Below are 19970 nucleotides of genomic sequence, written 5' to 3' on the forward strand. Positions count from 1 at the left end.
GGAACCACTACTTCAAGCACCTTCTAGACGATATGAGACTAAGGACACAAACTCTACCACGTTTACCTGCGAAATACACTACTGGCCTTTAAAATTGCTACACCACGAAGATGACGTGCTACATACGGGAAATTTAACCGACAGAAAAAAGATGTTGTGATATGCAAATGATTAGCTTTTCAGAGCATTCACACAAGGTTGGCGCCGGTGGAGACACCTACAACGTGCTGACATGAGGCACGTTTCCAACCGATTTCTCGTAAACAAACAGCAGTTGACCGCCGTTGGCTGGTGAAACGTTGCTGTGATGCCTCGTGTAAGGAGGAGAAATGCGCACCATCCCGTTTCCGACTTTGATAAAGGTCGGATTGTGGCCTATCGCGATTGCGGTTTATCGTATCGCGACACTGCTGCTCGCGTTGGTCGAGATCCAAAGACTGTTAGCAGAATATGGAATCGGTGGGTTCAGGAGGGTAATACGGAACGCCGTGCTGGATCCCAACGGCCTCGTATCACTAACAGTCGAGATGACAGGCATCTTATCCGCATGGCTGTAACGCATCGTGCAGCCACGTCTCGATCACTGAGTCAACAGATGGGGCCGATTGCAAGACAGCAACAATCTGCACGAACAGTTCGACGACGTTTGCAGCAGCAGGGACTGTCAGCTCGGAGACCATGGCTGCGGTTACCCTTGACGCTGCAGCACAGACAGGTGCGCCTGCGATGGTGTACTCAACGACGAAACTGGGTACACGAATGGCAAAACGTAATTTTTTCGGATGAATCCAGGTTCTGTTTACAGCATAATGATGGTCGCATCCGTGTTTTGCGTCATCGCGGTGAACGCACATTTGAAGCGTGTATTCGTCGTCGCCATACTGGTGTATCACCCGGCGTGATGGTATAGGATACCATTGGTTACACGTCTCGGTCACCTCTTGTTCGCACTGACGGCACTTTGATCAGTGGACGTTACATTTCAGATGTGCTACGACCCGTGGCTCTACCCTTCATTCGATCCCTGCGAAACCCTACATTTCAGCAGGATAATGCACGACCGCATGTTGCAGGTCCTGTACGGGCCTTTCTGGATACAGTAAATGTTCGACTGCTACCCTGGCCAGCACATTCTCCAGTTCTCTCACCAATTGAAAACGTCTGGTCAATGGTGGCCGACCAACTGGCTCGTCACAATACGTCAGTCACTACTCTTGATGAACTATGGTATCGTATTGAAGCTGCATGGACAGCTGTACCTCTACACGCCATCCAAGATCTGTTTGACTCAATGCCCAGGCGTATCAAGACCGTTATTACGGGCAGATATGGTTGTTCTGGGTACTGATTTCTCAGGATCTATGCCCCCAAACTGCGTGAAAATGTCATCAAATGTCAGTTTTAGTATAATATATTAGTCCTATGAGTACCCGTTTGTCATTTGTATTTCTTCGTGGTGTAGCAATTTTAATGGCCAGTAGTGTAAGTCTAGCACTGCCAACGAAGATTTGGTGTCATCTGGTTAGCAGTCACAACTACAAGTGAGCTGGCATACCTAGATCAGGTACACTTAAAAAAGGACGCACAATACTGTTAGTTTGCAAGACTACATTTATTTATAAATAACTTTGTACAAATATGTAAGAGGTGTGTTTCACACATAGATATACGCGTCCGTCGGTCAGTCTCGGAGGGTGATCAGTGCTCGGGGTCATCCCAAGTGGTGTCCGGCCTTGAGCGCCAGGATGCTGGGGGCGGCCAGACCGGCTCCTGCGTAGCCCAGGCCGGCGGGACCGTAGGCGCCAGCTCCGGCGTAGCCAGCAGAAGCAGCAGCAGCGGCTGCGGCGGCGGCGGCCGCGGCACCGGCGCCCGCGTAGCCGGCGTAGGCGGGGGCGGCGCCAGCGTAGCCAGCGTAGCCCGCGTAGGCGGGGGCGGCGCCGTTGATGGCAGCATCGCGGGCGCGCGTCGCGGCGACGGCTGCCAGGTGCGCCTTGCGAGCGGTGGCCACCTCCGGCGTGTCGAGGGGCACGCCGCCCGGACCGATGACGATGTTGGCGGGCGCGAAGGGTCCAGGGCCAGCGTAGCCCGCGTAGCCGGCGTAGGCGGCGGGTCCCGCGTAGCCCGCGCCCAGCAGGCCGGGGGCGGCGCCGCCCAGGAAGCCCGGCTTAGCCACGGCGGCGGCCAGCAGGCAGCTCAGCACCGTCTGCTAGGAAAAGTTCCGCAGTGTGAGCCATGTCGCTGCAGTCTCAGCTTTGTAAAGTTTAGCCACTGTTGAAGTTAAATCTTCACGACACTAACAAATACAGTGAGTTGTGAAGGAAGTGTCTGGTCAGCAGCACAAGGTCGACGATATAAAGCTAGTTTGCATTAAAATACATCTGTTTCTGATAAATCAGATATATGTACAGTATGTACAATCATTTTCTGATCACTGCCGGTGAATTAAACAAAAATATAGTTTCTACAGAAAATCTTATAACTCTCTTGGCAAATGCCTTTCCGAGATTGATGTCTGAAATACTACTCTGTGATACAGACAACAGGGAGATTGAATCGGTAATTAAATCACTGAAATCTAAGGACTCTCATGAATGTGATGGAGTGCCTAGCAGAATACTAAAGTACTGTGCTGCACATTTTAGCCCTTTATTTAGCCATATTTGTGATTTTTCTTTTAGGAATGGTCAGTTTCCTGAACGACTGAAGTATCAGTAGTAAAGCCACTGTATAGAAAGGAAGAAAGGGATCATGTAGACAATTTTAGACCTGTTTCTATGCCATCAGTTTTCGCAAAAGTTACTGAAAAGGCTATATATGTAAGGGTAATTGATCATTTTACATTAGACGATTTGCTATCAAATGTACAGTTCGGCTTTAGAAGTCGTTTAACAACTGAAAATGCTATATTCTGTTTTCTCTGTGATGTACTGGATGTGTTAAACAAAAGGTTTCGAACTCCTGGCATATTTTTTTATTTAACTAAGGCATTTGATTGTGTTGTACACAAAATATTGCTCTAGAAGTTGGACCATTACAGAATACGGCGAGTAGCTCAGAATTGGTTCACCTCTTACTTTAGCAACAGGCAGCAAAAGGTCATTGTCCACAATGTGGATAACGGCTATAACGTGGCTGAGTGGGGTACTGTCAAGTGGGGGGTGCCCCAGGGATCAGTGTTGGGGCCATTCCTGTTCCTTATTTATATAAATGATATGCCCTCTAGTATTATGGGTAACTCCAAAATGTTTTTGTTTGCTGATGACACAAGCTTGGTAGTAAAGGATGTTGTGTGCAACATTGGCTCAGTTTCAAATAGTGCAGTTCATGACCTAAGTTCGTGGCTTGTAGAAAATAAACTAACGCAAAATCCCAGCAAGAGTCAGTTTTTACAGTTTCTAACACACAATTCAACAAAACCTGAGGTTTTAATTTCACAGAATGGGCATATGATTAGCGAAACTGAACAGTTCAAATTTCTAGGTGTTCAGATAGATAGTAAGCTGTTGTGGAAAGCCCACGTTCAGGATCTTGTTGAAAGACTTAATACTGCCATTTTTACTATTCGAACGGTATCAGAAGTGAGTGATCGTTCAACACGAAAATTAGTCTACTTTGTTTATTTTCATTCGCTATTGTTATATAGTATTATATTTTTGGGGTAACTCTTCTCATTCTAAAAGGATATTTTTGGCTCAGAAACGGGCGGTTCGGGCAGTAAGTGATGTTAGTTCACGAACCTCTTGTCGACCTCTGTTCACGAGTCTGGATATTTGGACATGGCCTCTCAATACGTATATTCCTTATTGTCGTTTCTTGTTAGTTTATTCCCAGGAATAGCAGCTTTCACTCGTTTAATACTCGCCAGAAATCAAACCATTCAGGGATTTGAAATTAGGATTTTGGCCACATAACCTTGGTGTATGTTTGATGCCCCTAACTCTAGCAGCAAGCAACATGTTTAAGTAAGTGTAGATTCTTAGGTGGCCATGGTGGACTAGAGGTTACAGTGCTAGACTACGGGCATGGAGGTCCCTGATTCAATCCTGTGTAAGAGTGGGGAACTTTCCTCGTTCAAGTTCCCCCATGGCGGCCCCAGTTCCTCTCATCCTGCTATCAGGTTGAGAACTGGGGATCATTCCCAGGCATAAAAGGCACCCAGTGTGTTGGCCTACCCACCCTGTCCCTACTAGCGCCGCGCAAGTGAAAGGCTGCACTCTTAGCTCCACTCAGGCCGGACGCACGTTAATGGGTTCAACACCAGAGCCTTCACCTTTACTTTAATAGCTCCTTAGATGGAATCATTGTTTTTTCTAAGGTTGAAACTTCTGACAAAGGTATCTGGGAAAGGAGCTATAAAAACAAGGTGGTTGGAATCAGCTATTATGGTGTAAATGCTGCCATGGTCTGTTGTTTTATCAAACCTTCAGCTAGTTACAAGATTCAACAAAATCGTTTTGCTTCAATATGTGGACATATATTTAAAATACTTTTCCTAATCACTTCTGAAATCTGCTAGAAATTAGCATACAGTTCATTTACAAAAGGCGTAGTGCGTCCTGTGTAAAAGAAAAAAAAAATGTGTTACGTCTTATGCGACTCACCCTGTGCGTACTGGGAGAGAGTAGAGTCTGATTTGGCAAGTGTTTAAGTCAGATTGTGCTTCAATGCGCTTAATCAATGTGACGAACATCCGGAAAGGACATGAAAGTGTAGCGTTCGCTCATTTTAGAGGAAGAAAAGTTAGGGTTTGAAGTTACGTCGATGACGTTGCCATTGCAGTAGTAAATTCGACTCGGAATTGCCACAAATTCCATCGTTTCACAACAGTTATTCAGTCTTCGCCTTCATGTGCTTAGGGAAACGATGGAAAACCTTAATCTAGATGGCTGCAATGGGACATGAAACCCACTACTCTAGAACTGTGGTCTTACTGGAGGAGTCACCACTCAGCAACACAACAACTCCTCAGTGCAGTTGATCATATGACACGCAGCAACAACATGAACAAAGCCACAGGGGCCGTGTTCCTTAACATCGAAAAAGATTTCGACCATCTTTGGCACAACGGCCTTATACGCAAACTAAGCGAAGCTGGTTTCCCGGACGGACTCGTACGTCTCATACACTCATATCTCACGAACAGATCTTTTCGGTACTGACGTGCAGGGCAAACAATCGACACAGCACGGTATCCAAGCTGGAGCACCCCCTGGAAGCATCCTAGGGCCCATCTTGTTCAACCTGTACAATAACGACTTCCCAGTAACACAAAACACGACGTTAGCCATCTACGCGGATCACACAGCCATGCTTGCACAAGATTGTAAACCATCGAACATTAATTCACGATACAGACGGCACTCAGAACTGCCGAGCCTTGGTTGGAACGGTGGCGTATTAAAGTAAACGTCGACAAGTGCGAAGCATTTCCGTTCACACGCAGACATCAACACTGTAGACGGATAACACTACACATGCACCAAAAACGTTTCCGAAAGAGAGTCATATGTCGTTGTTTGGCTGGACCTTAGCCGGCCGCGGTGGTCTAGCGGTTCTAGGCGCTCAGTCCGGAACCGCGGGACTGCTACGGTCGCAGGTTCGAATCCTGCATCGGGCATGGATGTGTGTGATGTCCTTAGGTTAGTTAGGTTTAAGTAGTTCTAAGTTCTAGGGGACTGATGACCACAGATGTTAAGTCCCATAGTGCTCAGAGCCATTTGAACCATTTTTTTCTGGCTGGACCGGAAAATTCCATGGGGGAACCACATCGAATACGTTGACAACAGAGTGCACGCGAGGCTCAGACAACTCTACCCAATGCCCAACAGCGAAAGTACAGTGAACAGGAGGGTGTCGAGGTCCATATACATGATACTGATTAGACCTATGATGACGTACGCAGCTCCAATCTGGGGATATACAGCTCCTACACGCCTGCGCCACGTGCAGATCATGCAGAACAAAGTGCTACGCATCATTATCAAAGCTCCACGCTACACACGCACCGTGTACCTTCACGATGAATACCGCCTTGGAACCCTCAAGGAAGTATTCAAAAAACACGCCACATGACTATACAGGAACTCGAGACACTCGAACAATCCTTTCATCCTTACTCTGGGAAGCTATGATCACAATCATAGGTGGAAGCATAAGCGTGGAAGCATAAGCGACCAAAGACATTACTAGCTAGCGCATAACCACCTATGGCAAACTAAAATACATCAACATGCGACAAACGTCGGTAAGCCTCCGCGTATCAGCAACGTTGACTGGATATGCCAGCTGCTATTAAAGCTGAGCAACAGGCTACAGCAGGGAAACCGACGAGCTCGCCCACTTACGAACAAATCGCAAACTTCACCCTACACTGTGCTTCTGATATATGATCTATTGGAGACAAAACAATGATGCACCTAACTGCTACAGGTATGCTGACACTGACAGAGAGATCAACACCGGCAGTCAGCGGCAGCCGCCGAGTAACAACACCGCACTACGTCAAAGGTATCGAAATGCGTGATACCCAAAGCCTACCATTGCCTGATCTTTCGCTGGCAGCAAGACATCCGCTACTGTTCCTACTACCCGACCAAACAATAGCAGAACTTTTTTTCCTTTACCTCTTACCTTGGAACTTTTTTTCCTCTGCCCTCCAAACCTCTACTCCTCGTTCGACTTTCGACCCAGTCTATCTTCAGATGAGCGCGTATTAATGGTTAACCTTAACCAGACGTACGCAAACATCGCAGTACCCACATCCTGCGACCCCTCACATTAGTGAAAACTGAACCCTATGCAGACATGGCAGTAGACCTTCTGAGTTGGCCATCATGTCTGTGTGGGCGTGAAGGGGCTACAATTCTTAATAAAAAAATACTGGAGCCTGAGAGACCAGCTGGCCACTTGTTCCAGCACTGATTTTGAGCTCAGCAGTGCATGAGTCAGAGTTAAATGGGAACAGGAATCTGACTGCATCTTATACAGGGAATTTGTATGAGGATGTCTTGAATACAATGGCTGAATTTGGCGTACAGTTTCATACCGTCAGATAATCAATCTTAGAACTGTATTGCACACGTGAACAACCAGAGGCCTGCTGACCACATCCGGCCCGCAGTTGGTTTCAATCTGGCTCTCGGGAGAAATTCCGAGTGGGTTTAAAATGAAAGTTTTCTCACAAACACGAGCTTTGAAGCATAATTTGTTCTCATGACGTATCGGGAAAGGGATGCCATTCGTATCAGTTCGTTATCCAACAAACATTAGTCACCGACGCTATAGTTTAGATTTTTTGTGCCAGGAGGATTGTTCTCAAGGTTATATAAATATGTGAATCAGGCCCGCAGGTCACGAAACGTTGTCCGTGCTTGTTGTAGTGTGTCGCACTTACGTACTGCTGCACTGTCGTCGTTATAGTAAACGTGATGGACAGCAATAGCAGCTCACAGTATACTACAAGTACTTGAGTTACCAAGGTTCCGTAGAAAACAATAGTTTTGTTAATGTTTTACCACCTCAGAAATACGAAAGAAACAATACACTCTTAGTGTACGAGTAATCAGTGGGAAGGAGCAACAATTACAGAGTATCAGAATCAATATCTTTGAATATTCTTGAAGGTTGTTGCTGCCGTAAAGGCAAAAGCAAAATCAAACAGGTAAAAAGACCCAGAATAAGACAGAAGAAAGCTTTTGCGGAAATATTTTGACGCTAGTTTGCATATAACTACGAGAGAATTCTGAAGATGGTAGCTTAGTGCATAAAGTTAACAATGACCCTGCGATTATATCAAATGGTAAAATAGTAAACTTGTATGTCACGTACACCTTTTGTACGTCATATTTTACTGTGATTATGATAACTGGGTTGGTTAAAGTATGCATAGAGATATTTTTCTTCGTGCTAAGTGTCAGCGGATGTACAGTCTCGGTATGTGGCACCTTTTTAAATAATTTTGTTTCGTGGAGAAAGTAATTAGGAAGCAATTGTTGAATCATATAAACAGAAGGATAAGAGTTTGGAAAAACGATTATATTATAGGGGATAAGGGATAATACTTTCTACCTGCCGTCATATTCAGTCAGATAAATAGCACTGATAAGGACCGCAAGTTATGATTTTGAATACTACAAAAATAACTTTACTGACTATGGTCCGTGGATGACATTACAAAACAGACCTCTCAGGAAAGTCACGATAAATATTTGGAAGAGGGTGTAGAGCATATTAGGCCGCATGGTACAATGTACCTCCCTGTCTAAAAAAGCACACGAACTATCTACCTTACCACAAAAACATAAGACAACGCACGAGAAACGCCTATACGAATGACAAGTGCAAATAATAGCACCAGGTAGTACAGAAGACGTCCAGACAACTGTTCTCGTTTTACGACTTGGACGTGATTGGAGAAGGAACCGAACAATGTAACTACTAGGCTTTTACGCATACAATTATGCAACTATACATCAGTTTAAGATGTTAAAATGTACTCTGACAAAACCCTTGAAGTCACGATTTTAAAAGCGCAAAAACAGCATTATCAGATTTTAGTAGAGGAAGGAGCTATAACGGGTGTTTCGTCCACGAGAATTAAATTTCATTTATCGAGTTACTTTTTGACATAATGGCTAGAGCGTGACTGGTTCACAAGGTAATGAAAGATAGATATAACGCTGTAGTAAAAAGAATGGAACTATAATCTACTGCTGTTTTGCTTCGCTTTCAGCTATGAAACAAGGTTACCAAAGCCTTGATTGTTTTTGTAAATAAACTGACAAAATTACTTAAATTGAAAGGGAAAATCTGTTAACTTACTATCAATGTTTAGAACAGAGTAAGATTACGTGAAAAAGACCTCCGTATGTATTCAGATACGATATTTATCTCGGCCGCTTATGATAAGCAGGGAATTCGTTTTCGAATAAATTAGTATTAAAAGAGGAACCTAGTCCGCTGTCCCCAACATATCACTCGCATAGGGGCCACGAGGACACATTTAGGATAAATACGGCACACATTTTAGCACATTCTTTCCTTGCTCGATACGCGAATGGAGCGGAAAGAAACCTCGATACTTATCACAGTGGGAAGAAACGTTTGCCATTCACTTCATAGTGGTTTGTGTGTGTGCATATAGGCGCATAAATGCTGCTTGAAGCGAGTGCCATTATGAGTGGCGAAAGGAAAGCGAGAAAGTTCAAATACAATGAACATTCGATACTTTAAATCGTATAGACGAACAGCATTTTTTACAAAAAGTACTTAAATAACAACAGTTTAAAATAAAAAATGCTTAGGTATTGTTAGCGCCGCTTACGGTCTGGCTACAACATTTCTCCACTGAGCCTTGTCGGCTGCCTTTCCTTTCACAAAAGAAAGGAAAAAGTAGTTCAGTATGAAGGAACTCTACCCCTAACAACGTGGGACCAGAATGTTCGACAGAGATAAATCGCTTAAGTACAAGGTTCAGGCCACCAAATTCAGATTATATGCTTTGGCTCTTACTAGATTTCGCTAAACCAAAAGAAAAGGTTACAGCACCAGATACTGGTTTTTCCATTCATTGAATTCTAAGGTTAGATACAGCGCCGGAGTTTGTTTCTCGGTGGAGATACAGAGGCAGCGCCTACTCATGAACTTTCATATTTCCTTTTTTTTTTTAAATTCTAAAATCAGTAGTTTCTTGTTTGATTTATTGTTGAGTCAACCTACTGCGGCAAGTTTGCAACATTCTTGTCAAAAGTTATGGAAAATTGTATTTGACTTATTTGCGCCCGTTACTGTTCTCCCAAGCTAAGCTCTGTGTGGAAATAGATACAGCCTGTGGTTTAAATGATAGTAGCATTTGACCCTAATTTGGCATTAGTGGTTTCAAGTTTCTTGGGCTTGTCTGTAGAGAGTTGTGATTTGATAAACGACCCTATTTCAAGCTGTTGCTCCTATCAAGACTGTTGTTCCCTTTTTTCCCCATTGCTGTTAAATATATTTGTTGCTGATCATACAAATTTTCGCCTAGGATACACTAGCTTTTTTTAAAAAAAGTGATCATAAAGTTTGGCAGATGGTTAATGATGTGTACTTAAAACCATGGGCCAGTCCTTTAACGTGTTTGATATTGGTTAAGCCGCACTATGAAAAGTCAGATTTCAATGGTCATTCAGAGCGTAGTTTTCTTGGTTAAGATAAAGAATTTTCCCTACTGCGTCAGTACTTTTAGTCACTGGTGTTTTTTGTTGTATTTGCTTATTGCAATTCTTTGTTGTAATTAATTCTGTCCTATTTGCAGGATTATTGCCAAGCATGGCGTGGCGCTGTTTTCCTGGCGTTTCCCTTCTTAAGAGAGATAGTTTAACCTATGAGGCAAGGATACGACAAATCCGTCCCGATGGAAGTGTTGCTGAGTTAGTGGCTCGTTTGCGTACAGCCTAGTGAAGCCGTTTTGGAACACTATTTTATCCATAATATTGGGTTAATTTCGACTATCGGGATAGAACTTTTTACCTCAAGTTTCGTCCTGTTGAGAGGCTTGCCTTGTGTTCCATTCATAGTTCTCTGGAAGTCTGTGCCCCTCCAGAAAATTTGAGGCCAGTCTCTACTGTTTTTATATGACAAGCTGAGGATAATGAATAAGATTTAGTATTGTACAAGATCATCCTTACCGATGAGGTGGCAGTTCGGCAAGCTCCATACAACTATCCCCTCCTAAAATGAAGAACTTAGGTTGTTTGATTGGTGGCATGTTACGTGATGGAGTTATCAGACCCTCTATATAGCCGTATGTATCGCCCATATTTCTAGTAATTGAAGCCAAGAGTGGGCAGTTCGCTGACTACAGGTTAGTTAGGCAAAATATTGTTTCAGAATCGGTATCCTTGCTTAGTTTACATAATTGTTTTATGTGGCTCATGGGGCCAAGTTCTTTGCCTTTCTTGAGCTTAATCAGACTACTATTAGAGTCCTTTATCTGCGGATTCTAAACATATTACCGCCTTCTGTACGGACAGGAACTTATGAGTTCAACAGTGTTCCTTTTGACTTGTCCACTGATGCATCTGTTTTATCCCGCCTTTCACATAGTGTCTCGAGTGATTTGAAGTTTAATTGTGTATATAACTATCTCGATGACGTTTTGGATTACAGCGCCATTTTCGCTGATCATTAGAAACACCTGGAGGCGGTTCTGGAGCGTCTTGGGGGGGGGGGGGGGGGCATGGTTGGACGTCAAACCACCAAACATCACGTTGGCGCGTCGGCAGATATCATTTTTGGGGCATTTCGTTTCTGCTGACGGTATCAGGATCATTCAAGATCGCACTAGGGATTTTGGCAGATTCCTTGTGCCCGGGAATAAGGAGGATGTGCCGGCCGGAGTGGCCGAGCGGTTCTAGGCGCTTAAGTCCTCAGGTTAGTTAGATTTAAGTAGTTCTAAGTTCTAGGGGACTGATGACCTCTGAAGCTAAGTCCCATAGTGTTCAGAGCCATTTGAACCATTTTTATTTAAGGAGGCTGTAACTATGTTTATTGGCAAGGCAAATTTTTTTTGTAAGTTCTTTCCAAAGTTTACTTAGTTAGCTGGGCCCAAATGACGATCCTAGGACAGGGGTTGTTTCCCACTGGGACGAGTGGCATCAGGCATCCAAACGGATGCTTCTACTTGCGGAATAGCGGCGGTTCTTCTGCAACAACAAACCGGGGAACGGCATCCCACCCCTTACGCTTCTAGAAAGTTGCTACCCTCTGAAACTAAATATTCCGTTATGAATGGTTAACATTGGCAGTCGTCTTTGCCCTCGATAAATTTAAGATTCATCTTGATCACAGGAAGTTTCTTCCATAAACGGATAACCACACCCTGAATACGGTTCTAGCACATCCCCTTAAGACTGTGCGAATAACACTTCAGGCGATCCGGATTTCCGCTGTTTGTTTTAAGGTCAGGCATATTAGGGGCCTGACAAGCTGGTGGCGGTTGCCTTAAGCCGCGTGTTGGAATACGAGGTGCATGATCACCAGGAGCAAGGAGGGGGTGGGGGGACAGATCTTCCGAAGATTGGGCAAGAGGGGATTTTACGGAGTTCTCTCAACTCTTTACTGACTTGAAGGGAAAGCAAGGTCTTGGCCCTAGAATTGCTGGGATTAAACGGAGGTTATTACAGAGGGAACAGTTCCTTGGGTATGGCGTGCACAAAGGCATACTTTGTTACATTCGCTGTGGAGAGCGTGAATCTAAGATTTCTTAGCTCATGGAACTTTTCGATCAGCGTTTCAATACTTTCACGATACCGTGGTGCGTGGCAGTTGCTAACGTTAAGGAACATGTTACTTGGCCTACCCTTCATAAGGACATTCGGATACTGGTGGGGGAGTGTGCAAGCTAAGCTCAATTCTAACTCGCATAAGGTGTTTTTGCAGTCGAATACGGAGGATTGTCTTATGGAAAAACTTTTTATCGACTACGTAGTGCTCTTCCCTTGTACTAGTCCTGGTAATTGGTATGTTCTGGTGGTTGTTGATGCCTTTCTCCGTTTCTGCTCGTTGATTCTGAGTAGCAGTGTTACGGTTCCTTTGATTTTTTCCTACTTTGAACCACCTACGTCTCTTTTGAGCTATAATCTGTCAGCTTTAGCTTCTAAAGCGTTTAAAAGGTTTTGTTTTGAGAATACTGTTAAACTCATCACCACCACTCCATACAATTCGCAACCCTCCTATGCGGAACAAGTCAGTCGTAATTTGAAGGCAATACTGATCGTATTTCTTGGGAGTTGTCAAAGGAAGTGGGATCTTTCGATATTATGTCTCAATTTCGCGTTCAATACGGCCCAGCACGAGTCTTTTAAGACCTCCCCAGTCTCATTTATATTTGCTTATCAGGTGAATCCCCCCTTCAGCTAACTTTAGGTCTATTAATCACATTTTCGCAGAGCAGATTAATCCGGAAATCATTCCGCTGAATTGGAAGAAGGCGAGGCGCCACATCCAGCACGCCCGACAGAAGTTAGCGAGGCATTACAATCGTGGTCATAAGGAGTTTACAGGAGAAGTGAGGGAACGTGATTTTGTGTGGAACCCTAACATCGCCTTAAAAGGAGAGGTCGGTTATGCTAGTAAACTGGCTCTGCAGCTCCTCGGTCTCTGTGAGATCGTGTGGAAATTAAGTCCTGTTAATCTTTCTTTGCGGAATCTCCGCACAGGTAGAGTGATGTGGGCTGACGTGAGCCTAGTCAAGGAGAATTCGTTAATTCTATAAAAAAAGGGGCATGCCTCCCCTCCCCCACTTTTTTTTAGTTTTGATGAGATAGGTTGGCTGTGTTGGCTTCCATTCCTTTTACAAATTGCAAGTCTCGTTCGCATGACTTCGCGACCACGGTATGGAGTGCGCTGTTTATCTAGGGACCGTGATGGTGGTGTCACGACAGCGGAAGTGACGCATTGCCATGTGAAGTATGAGCTGAGACCAGCGGTGCATGGACAGCGACGTCCTCCTCTGTCAAGGGGGTAACGTGGCTGGGAATTGTGTTGTGACATACTGAGTTTGGTCTTTGGGAAGCTAATGTGTGTACAACGACTTTCTGGGGTCAGGCCCTTTCTTAGTGTAGAAGTCGCTCACGTATTACTGAAATGATTAATTTACTTTGTGGTAATCTAGTTGCGCATGATGGCTGATTCGTGGCCGTGGAAGTAAACGCCCTTCTTACTTGTTCTCCTAGTGTGAATTTTGGCTCCGAGAAGCCAACTTCTTGTCTGCTAGCGTAGATCGAACTGTTACAAGTGAATATAGTTGTTCTGGCCGTATAAGATACTCACTGAAATTCTCGTCCCGTTCTCGGTATCTTCGTAGACCGGAGACGAGCCGAGTTGAGTTGCGAATTACTGACAGTTTAGGTTTCTCAATCCATGCTCGGCAGCACTTCTGGAATTATTGGTCGATTCTGACATCTTGTTTTGTGATAACCACAGCGCATGTGTACTGTAACACGTTTATTCAACTTTGGCTATCTCGCTGAAAGGTGTAACTACGGCAGTGATGAGCTAGCGGTAGTGGTCTGGACTTCGACGCGCCTTTAGTCTGTTCCAGCGTCACGGATAGTCCGGTGTGCTGCCTTATGGGACTCCTGTATCGTAGTGCCAGTTATAAGTTATAATATTGTAATCTGTGAACTATTTCATGTAAATGCTGTTTTCCTATTCCTGAAGACCTAAGCGATCTATGGAGATTGTCGCTAGCTAACTTACGTAACTGTAAAGTAACTCTTTCATGTAACCACATTCTAAGGACATAAGCGGCCAGTTATTCTATGCCTGTTTGGTAGCCCTCGTTTCAACTGTAATATGTTTTCGAAATTTTATTGTGCTTATTATGAGAAGCTATTCCCTTAGCAAACAGCTCTTCCTTTTGGCTTAGTCTAACGTGGCAACCCCACTTTCCTTCTTTTAATTATGGAAGCTGTAACGGCACTGGTTTTGGGACCCTCGCGCCTAGTTTGAAAACAGTTGACCGTATGTCAATGGCGCGGTACCAAGATGCAACCAGATTGCTTTGAGTTCTTCCTTATTTTGTCAAGTCATCACCCTGTTCTGTTCTATTTACTGTGTTTGGTGTTACCAGTGCAGTCTTGTAAGAGGAAAAGCATATACTCTGCATCGCATGGGTTACACCTTGTGCTTAAGTGATTTATCCCTGCCGAACATTCTGGCCGTGCGATGTTAACTGTGGCCAATCTTACGCGGGGTACATCTCCTACACAGTGATCGTGTTTTTATTTTTTTTTTTAATTAAATTTTCTTTAAGGAAGGAGGGGAAGAAAAGGCTTCAGCACCAAATATTAAGTTTGTTTTTCCACTCATTGAATTCTAAGGTCAGCCACACGCCGAAATTTGTTTCTAGCTGGAGATACAGAGGGAGCCGTTGCTCCTTAGTCTCATATTCGTTTAAATGTTGAGTGAGTCCAATGTGGTCGGCTTGTAACGTTCTTGTCAAAGGTTATGGAAAACTGTATTAGATTTACTTGCGCCAATTACTGTTCTTGCAAGCTGTGTCAAAAAAATGGTTCAAATGGCTCTGAGCACTATGGGACTTACCATCTGAGGTCATCATTCCCCTAGAACTTAGAACTACTTAAACCGAATCAACCTAAGGACATCACACACATCCATGCCCGAGGCAGGATTCGAACCTGCGACCGTAGCGGTCGCGCGGTTCCAGACTGAAACGCCTAGAACAGCTCGGCCACACCAGCCGGCCAGGGTGTGTCCTTTGTTAACACAGATACAGTCTGAGGTTGAAATGCTAATAACGTTTGTCCCTACTTTGACATTAGACGTTTCTTGTTTTGTGCGCTTCGCTATAAAGAGTTTTAATGCGACTAAAGGCCCCGTTTCACTTTAAAACTGTTGCTGGTATCCATAGTTTTGTTCCCTTGGTTATTTCCATTTGCTGTTTAATGCATTTGTTAGTGATCTCAGAAATTATCGCACTTATTATATGTAGTGTCTTATGTAAATGGTAATAAACCTTGTCAAATTGTCACTGATGTGTGCTTAAAACACTGACCCAGTCCTTTAATGTGTTCGAATTTGGTTAAGCCGTACTCTGTAGGGTCATCCATGATTTCCCATTTGTAGAGTAGGGTTGATGCAATACGGAATACAAGAGGGTTTCTATGATGTTCGAGAAGTTGGAGTAAAGTACTGAATGTGATTATTTTCTCGAGGAGAGGTAGTGCAACGTGGAATACAAGAGATGTTCTATGCACTTCCGAAAGTTCGAGAAAGGTATTGAAACAGTTGAGGTGGTGAGGTATTTTTGGGATGCATTCGTGGTTGGTTTAAACACTATGAGAATTTGCGCCAGTGGGAAGTGACTTGATCGTGTCCTTGGCAAGGTCACAGTTTGAATCGTTCAGGAACTTTCATGACAAAATTAGGTTGTTTAAGTTCCATTGAACCTTTGGCGGAGACGATGTATAGCAAAGCTTATGAAAACTGTAACAACAAACAAAAAAGGAAAACGACCCTTAATAGGAAGTCAAGAGTGAAATAGTAGGAGGGGCAGTCCTAAACTAGATAACTTAATAAATATTGCAGTTTATCGTTAAAAGAGGTGTAAAAATATTTGAAACTATTGGATAGAAAAGCAATAAGGATTTATAATTTTTTTCGGAGGATCAAGAGCAAAAAATATTTCAGGATGATCAAATCATAACGAGTGTAACGTGCACAAGCTGTACCGCACGGTAACTACTCAAGCTTGAAAAAATAAATTCACTAAGAATTACGGGTATGGAAAAGAAGAGCGTGTCATTAGAATCTCCTGAGAAATTAACACTTAGCGAGGAGCGGGGGAGGATTTGGGTGAGGGATGGGGATGGGGGCCTGAGAATCTAACAGTAACGACTTTTCTTCTTCTAGAGTGTACCTATACCGCATTTCTTAAACACATTATATGGACTAATGTTCAAATAATAAACACCCATTATTTAATGTTTGAATTTTAAATTCTATGATTTATAAAGTTCAATAAAATTAAAATCCAATCTCAGTTTAAGTGCACAAAATTCCTCGAGATCTAACAAAATTCTGATATTTTCTGCGATTTCCCTTATTTTTCTTGGTAATTTGCAATTCCCTGAGAATTTTAGATTTTTCAAAGGAATCGCCACACTGCAGACGGTCCGCTATCAAACCGTTTGAATTTGTGTTCTGATAACTCAGGGTGGCGTTTCTGATACCGTACATCTTAAATGCAGGGCTGCATGAGCGTAAGCTGTGTACGATAAGTCTGAGAGAAAGTTAGTGCGGTATTGCCTGGTTCGATTGCTTAGAATGATAATGCATTACAAAGTTCAGTGAATGAAGTACTATTTCAGAAGGAATCGGAGTAGATGGAGAAAGGAAAGTATAGGAAGAATCTACTAGAAAGTGAAGAGATGGTGCCTAGTGTAATGACCACCCTGCTGCAGCGTTACTCACCAGAATCTGCATGGTTGGCTGGTGGATGGTTGTACGACGAGAGGCGACTCGGAGCGACTGTGCCCTGAGCGCCGGCCGTCTGTGCTTTTATAGCGAGGCCCGGCCAGGCCAGGGTTCATCGCGAGAAAGTCTCCTCCCAGCTGAGTCCGTCCCTCCGCAGAGGGCGTGAGGAGCAGGCGGTCTGGGCGTGGGCCGTCGCCACCAGCCTTGACATTTCGACCGCGGGAACTGTCCCTCGCGCTTCACTATTACGGGAAGTACCCACTGTACACACATTACATACCACTTTCTTTAGGGTCATAACCCTGACCACTCGAGTAGCTTCAGTTCTGAGCCGCAGTTGTTGCGCTAATTACCCGACTCTGCTCGTTAAGCAGAAGTGGAGACACATCGCGATGACCACGTACCTTGCTGACGATGTTACGTGCCGAGCAGTTAATAGCGGTATGCCGATGTCGTCATAACCTGCACTCACACTCCTCGAAACTAGACTCGTGAGAAAATTTCTTGCAGCAGAACGTCTGAGTAACTGTGCCCTAGGCGACCTAGGATCGTGACTTCCACCTACTGACGAAGATAAATATGTTGTAGCGATTCTAGACTTTTGCCGCGTAAATGTTAGTAACCGCTAATGTTAATATTTATCAGACGTGCAGAATGACAGTGAATGTTGTCATCGCAAAACAGCTCACTGAAATTAAGAGTACGTAAGGGTATCAGACGGACGCCATATTCCTTGACTTTCGGAAAGCGTTTGACTCGGTGCCCCACAGCAGACTCCTAAGGTACGAGCATATGGGATTGGTTCCCAAGTATGTGAGTGGCTCGAAGACGCCTTAAGTAATAGAACCCAGTACGTTGTCCTCGATGGTGAGTGTTCATCGGAGGTGAGGGTATCATCTGGAGCGCCGCAGGGAAGTGTGGTAGGTCCGCTGTTGTTTTCTATCTACATAAATGATCTTTTGGATAGAGTGGATAGCAACGTGCGGCTGTTTGCTGATGATGCTGTGGTGCACGGGAAGGCGTCGTTGTTGAGTGACTGTAGGAGGATACAAGATGACTTGGACAGGATTTGTGATTGGTGTAAAGAATGGCAGCTAACTCTAAATATAGATAAATGTAAATTAATGCAGATGAATAGGAAAAAGAATCCTGTAATGTTTGAATACTCCGTTAGTAGTGTAGCGCTTGACACAGTCACGTCGATTAAATATTTGGGCATAACACTGCAGAGCAATATGAAGTGGGACAAGCATGTAATGTCAGTTGTGGGGATGGCGGATAGTCGTCTTCGGTTCATTGGTAGAATTATGGGAAGATGTGGTTCATCTGTAAAGGAGACCGCTTATAAAACACTAATACGACCTATTCTTGAGTACTGCTCTAGCGTTTGCGATCCCTATCAGGTCGGATTGAGGGAGGACATTGAAGCAATTCAGAGGCGGGCTGCTAGATTTGTTACTGGTAGGTTTGATCATCACGCGAGTGGTACGGAAATGCTTCAGGAACTCGGGTGGGAGTCTCTAGAGGAAAGGAGGCGTTCTTTTCGTGAATCGCTACTTAGGAAATTTAGAGAACCAGCATTTGAGGCTGACTGCAGTACAATTTTACTGCCGCCAACTTACATTTCGCGGAAAGACCACAAAGATAAGATAAGAGAGATTAGGGCTCGTACAGAGGCATATAGGCAGTCATTTTTCCGTCGTTCTGTTTGGGAGTGGAACAGGGAGAGAAGATGCTAGTTGTGGTACGAGGTACCCTCCACCACGCACCATATGGTGGATTGCGGATTATGTATGTAGATGTAGATGTAGGATTAAATGCTAATGAAACATGTACTTTTAATGCGAAGGAAATTCAAGAGCTGAGAGCCTGTCAGTGACCAACACAAGTTCTATGTTGCGAATTACAGGGAAAAACTGACAGGTAAACAGATTCATCAAGGAATAACTGCAGTGCCTGTAATGAAGATGATGTTACATATAACCGCACGAATGGTTGGACTAATGAAGCTATATTCCGGGTTTAAACACGTACGAAAATGCTGAAATAAGGACCTAGTGTAAAATTGATAGATTTCATTACGAAACATATAGCAATAACATGGTGACATATAGCTCTTCCGTTGTGCTCGGAAAAGTGTACCAAGACCTTTCTTTAATCGAGGATGGATGTCAACTGGGTGACGACAACAATAACGACGACGACGATGATCATTACTGTTATTACTATATTTTTAACGAATTCTCCCAATCAATGGAAAAGTTAAGGAAATAACTCAGTCAGCTTTTCTTTAGGTTCTTCTTATTGTTCCGATAGGATTTCATTCTTTCCGAGAAGGTTTGTTGACGTTTCTTCCGACCTCTTTGGTGAGTATTATTTTTGTTTTCGTTGCTATGATGTAAATTCTCATTTGTCTACTTTGTGCCTGAAGCTGTCGGCTTGCATTTTTGAAGTCCTTTCCAATTTCGTTCAGCCGAGATGTTGAGTTTTTAAGCGACGGTACATAGCCTTTTATTCTTTTTGTTAGTCACTTTACTATCAGTCTATGGAGATGGCCAAAGAATTTCATTCGCCCTTTCTCTGTGTCAGATTCCACGTTTGAAAACTTGTCTGTTGTTTTGATTGATTGCACCCTGTGACCGTCTTTGGTATGTCTTACTCCTAAAATATTCCTAGTGATCTACCTCATTTCTTTTTTGATTCCTTCAAGTCCGTGTTTTCAGGTAAGTGGCAGTGTTTCACATGCGTAGACGATTATTGGTTTTGTGAGTGTGTTCTAGTGCAGACGTCTTCCTGTCTTGACATGGATTTTTAATTGTAGAGATTATGGACTAATAAGAATGTTTTTCGATGTTTTGGATGAGTTTTCCGACGTAAGTACGGTACTCTGTTGATTTCAGCGTTTTTTTTCAGGATCACAATTTCTCTCTTTAAACTTAAGAATTCAGTTTTCTCCAATGGAATGTATAAACCTACGTTTTCCCGCCCATTTT

At 43.8% G+C, this 19970-nt stretch overlaps 1 protein-coding gene across 1 annotated transcript; it reads right to left on the minus strand.

Annotated features, from left to right (window-relative positions):
* Positions 1-1711: 1711 nt before the first annotated feature.
* On the minus strand, positions 1712-17019 carry LOC124606504 (spidroin-2-like). Its single transcript, XM_047138488.1, has 2 exons — positions 16975-17019; positions 1712-2203 (listed from the first exon to the last, which is right to left on the minus strand). Exons 1-2 carry the CDS (start codon positions 16984-16986, stop codon positions 1712-1714), a joined length of 504 nt encoding a protein of 167 aa, XP_046994444.1. The 5' UTR covers positions 16987-17019.
* Positions 17020-19970: the final 2951 nt, after the last annotated feature.

Source organism: Schistocerca americana, chromosome 3 (assembly GCF_021461395.2).
Source record: "Schistocerca americana isolate TAMUIC-IGC-003095 chromosome 3, iqSchAmer2.1, whole genome shotgun sequence".
NCBI lineage: Eukaryota > Metazoa > Arthropoda > Insecta > Orthoptera > Acrididae > Schistocerca > Schistocerca americana.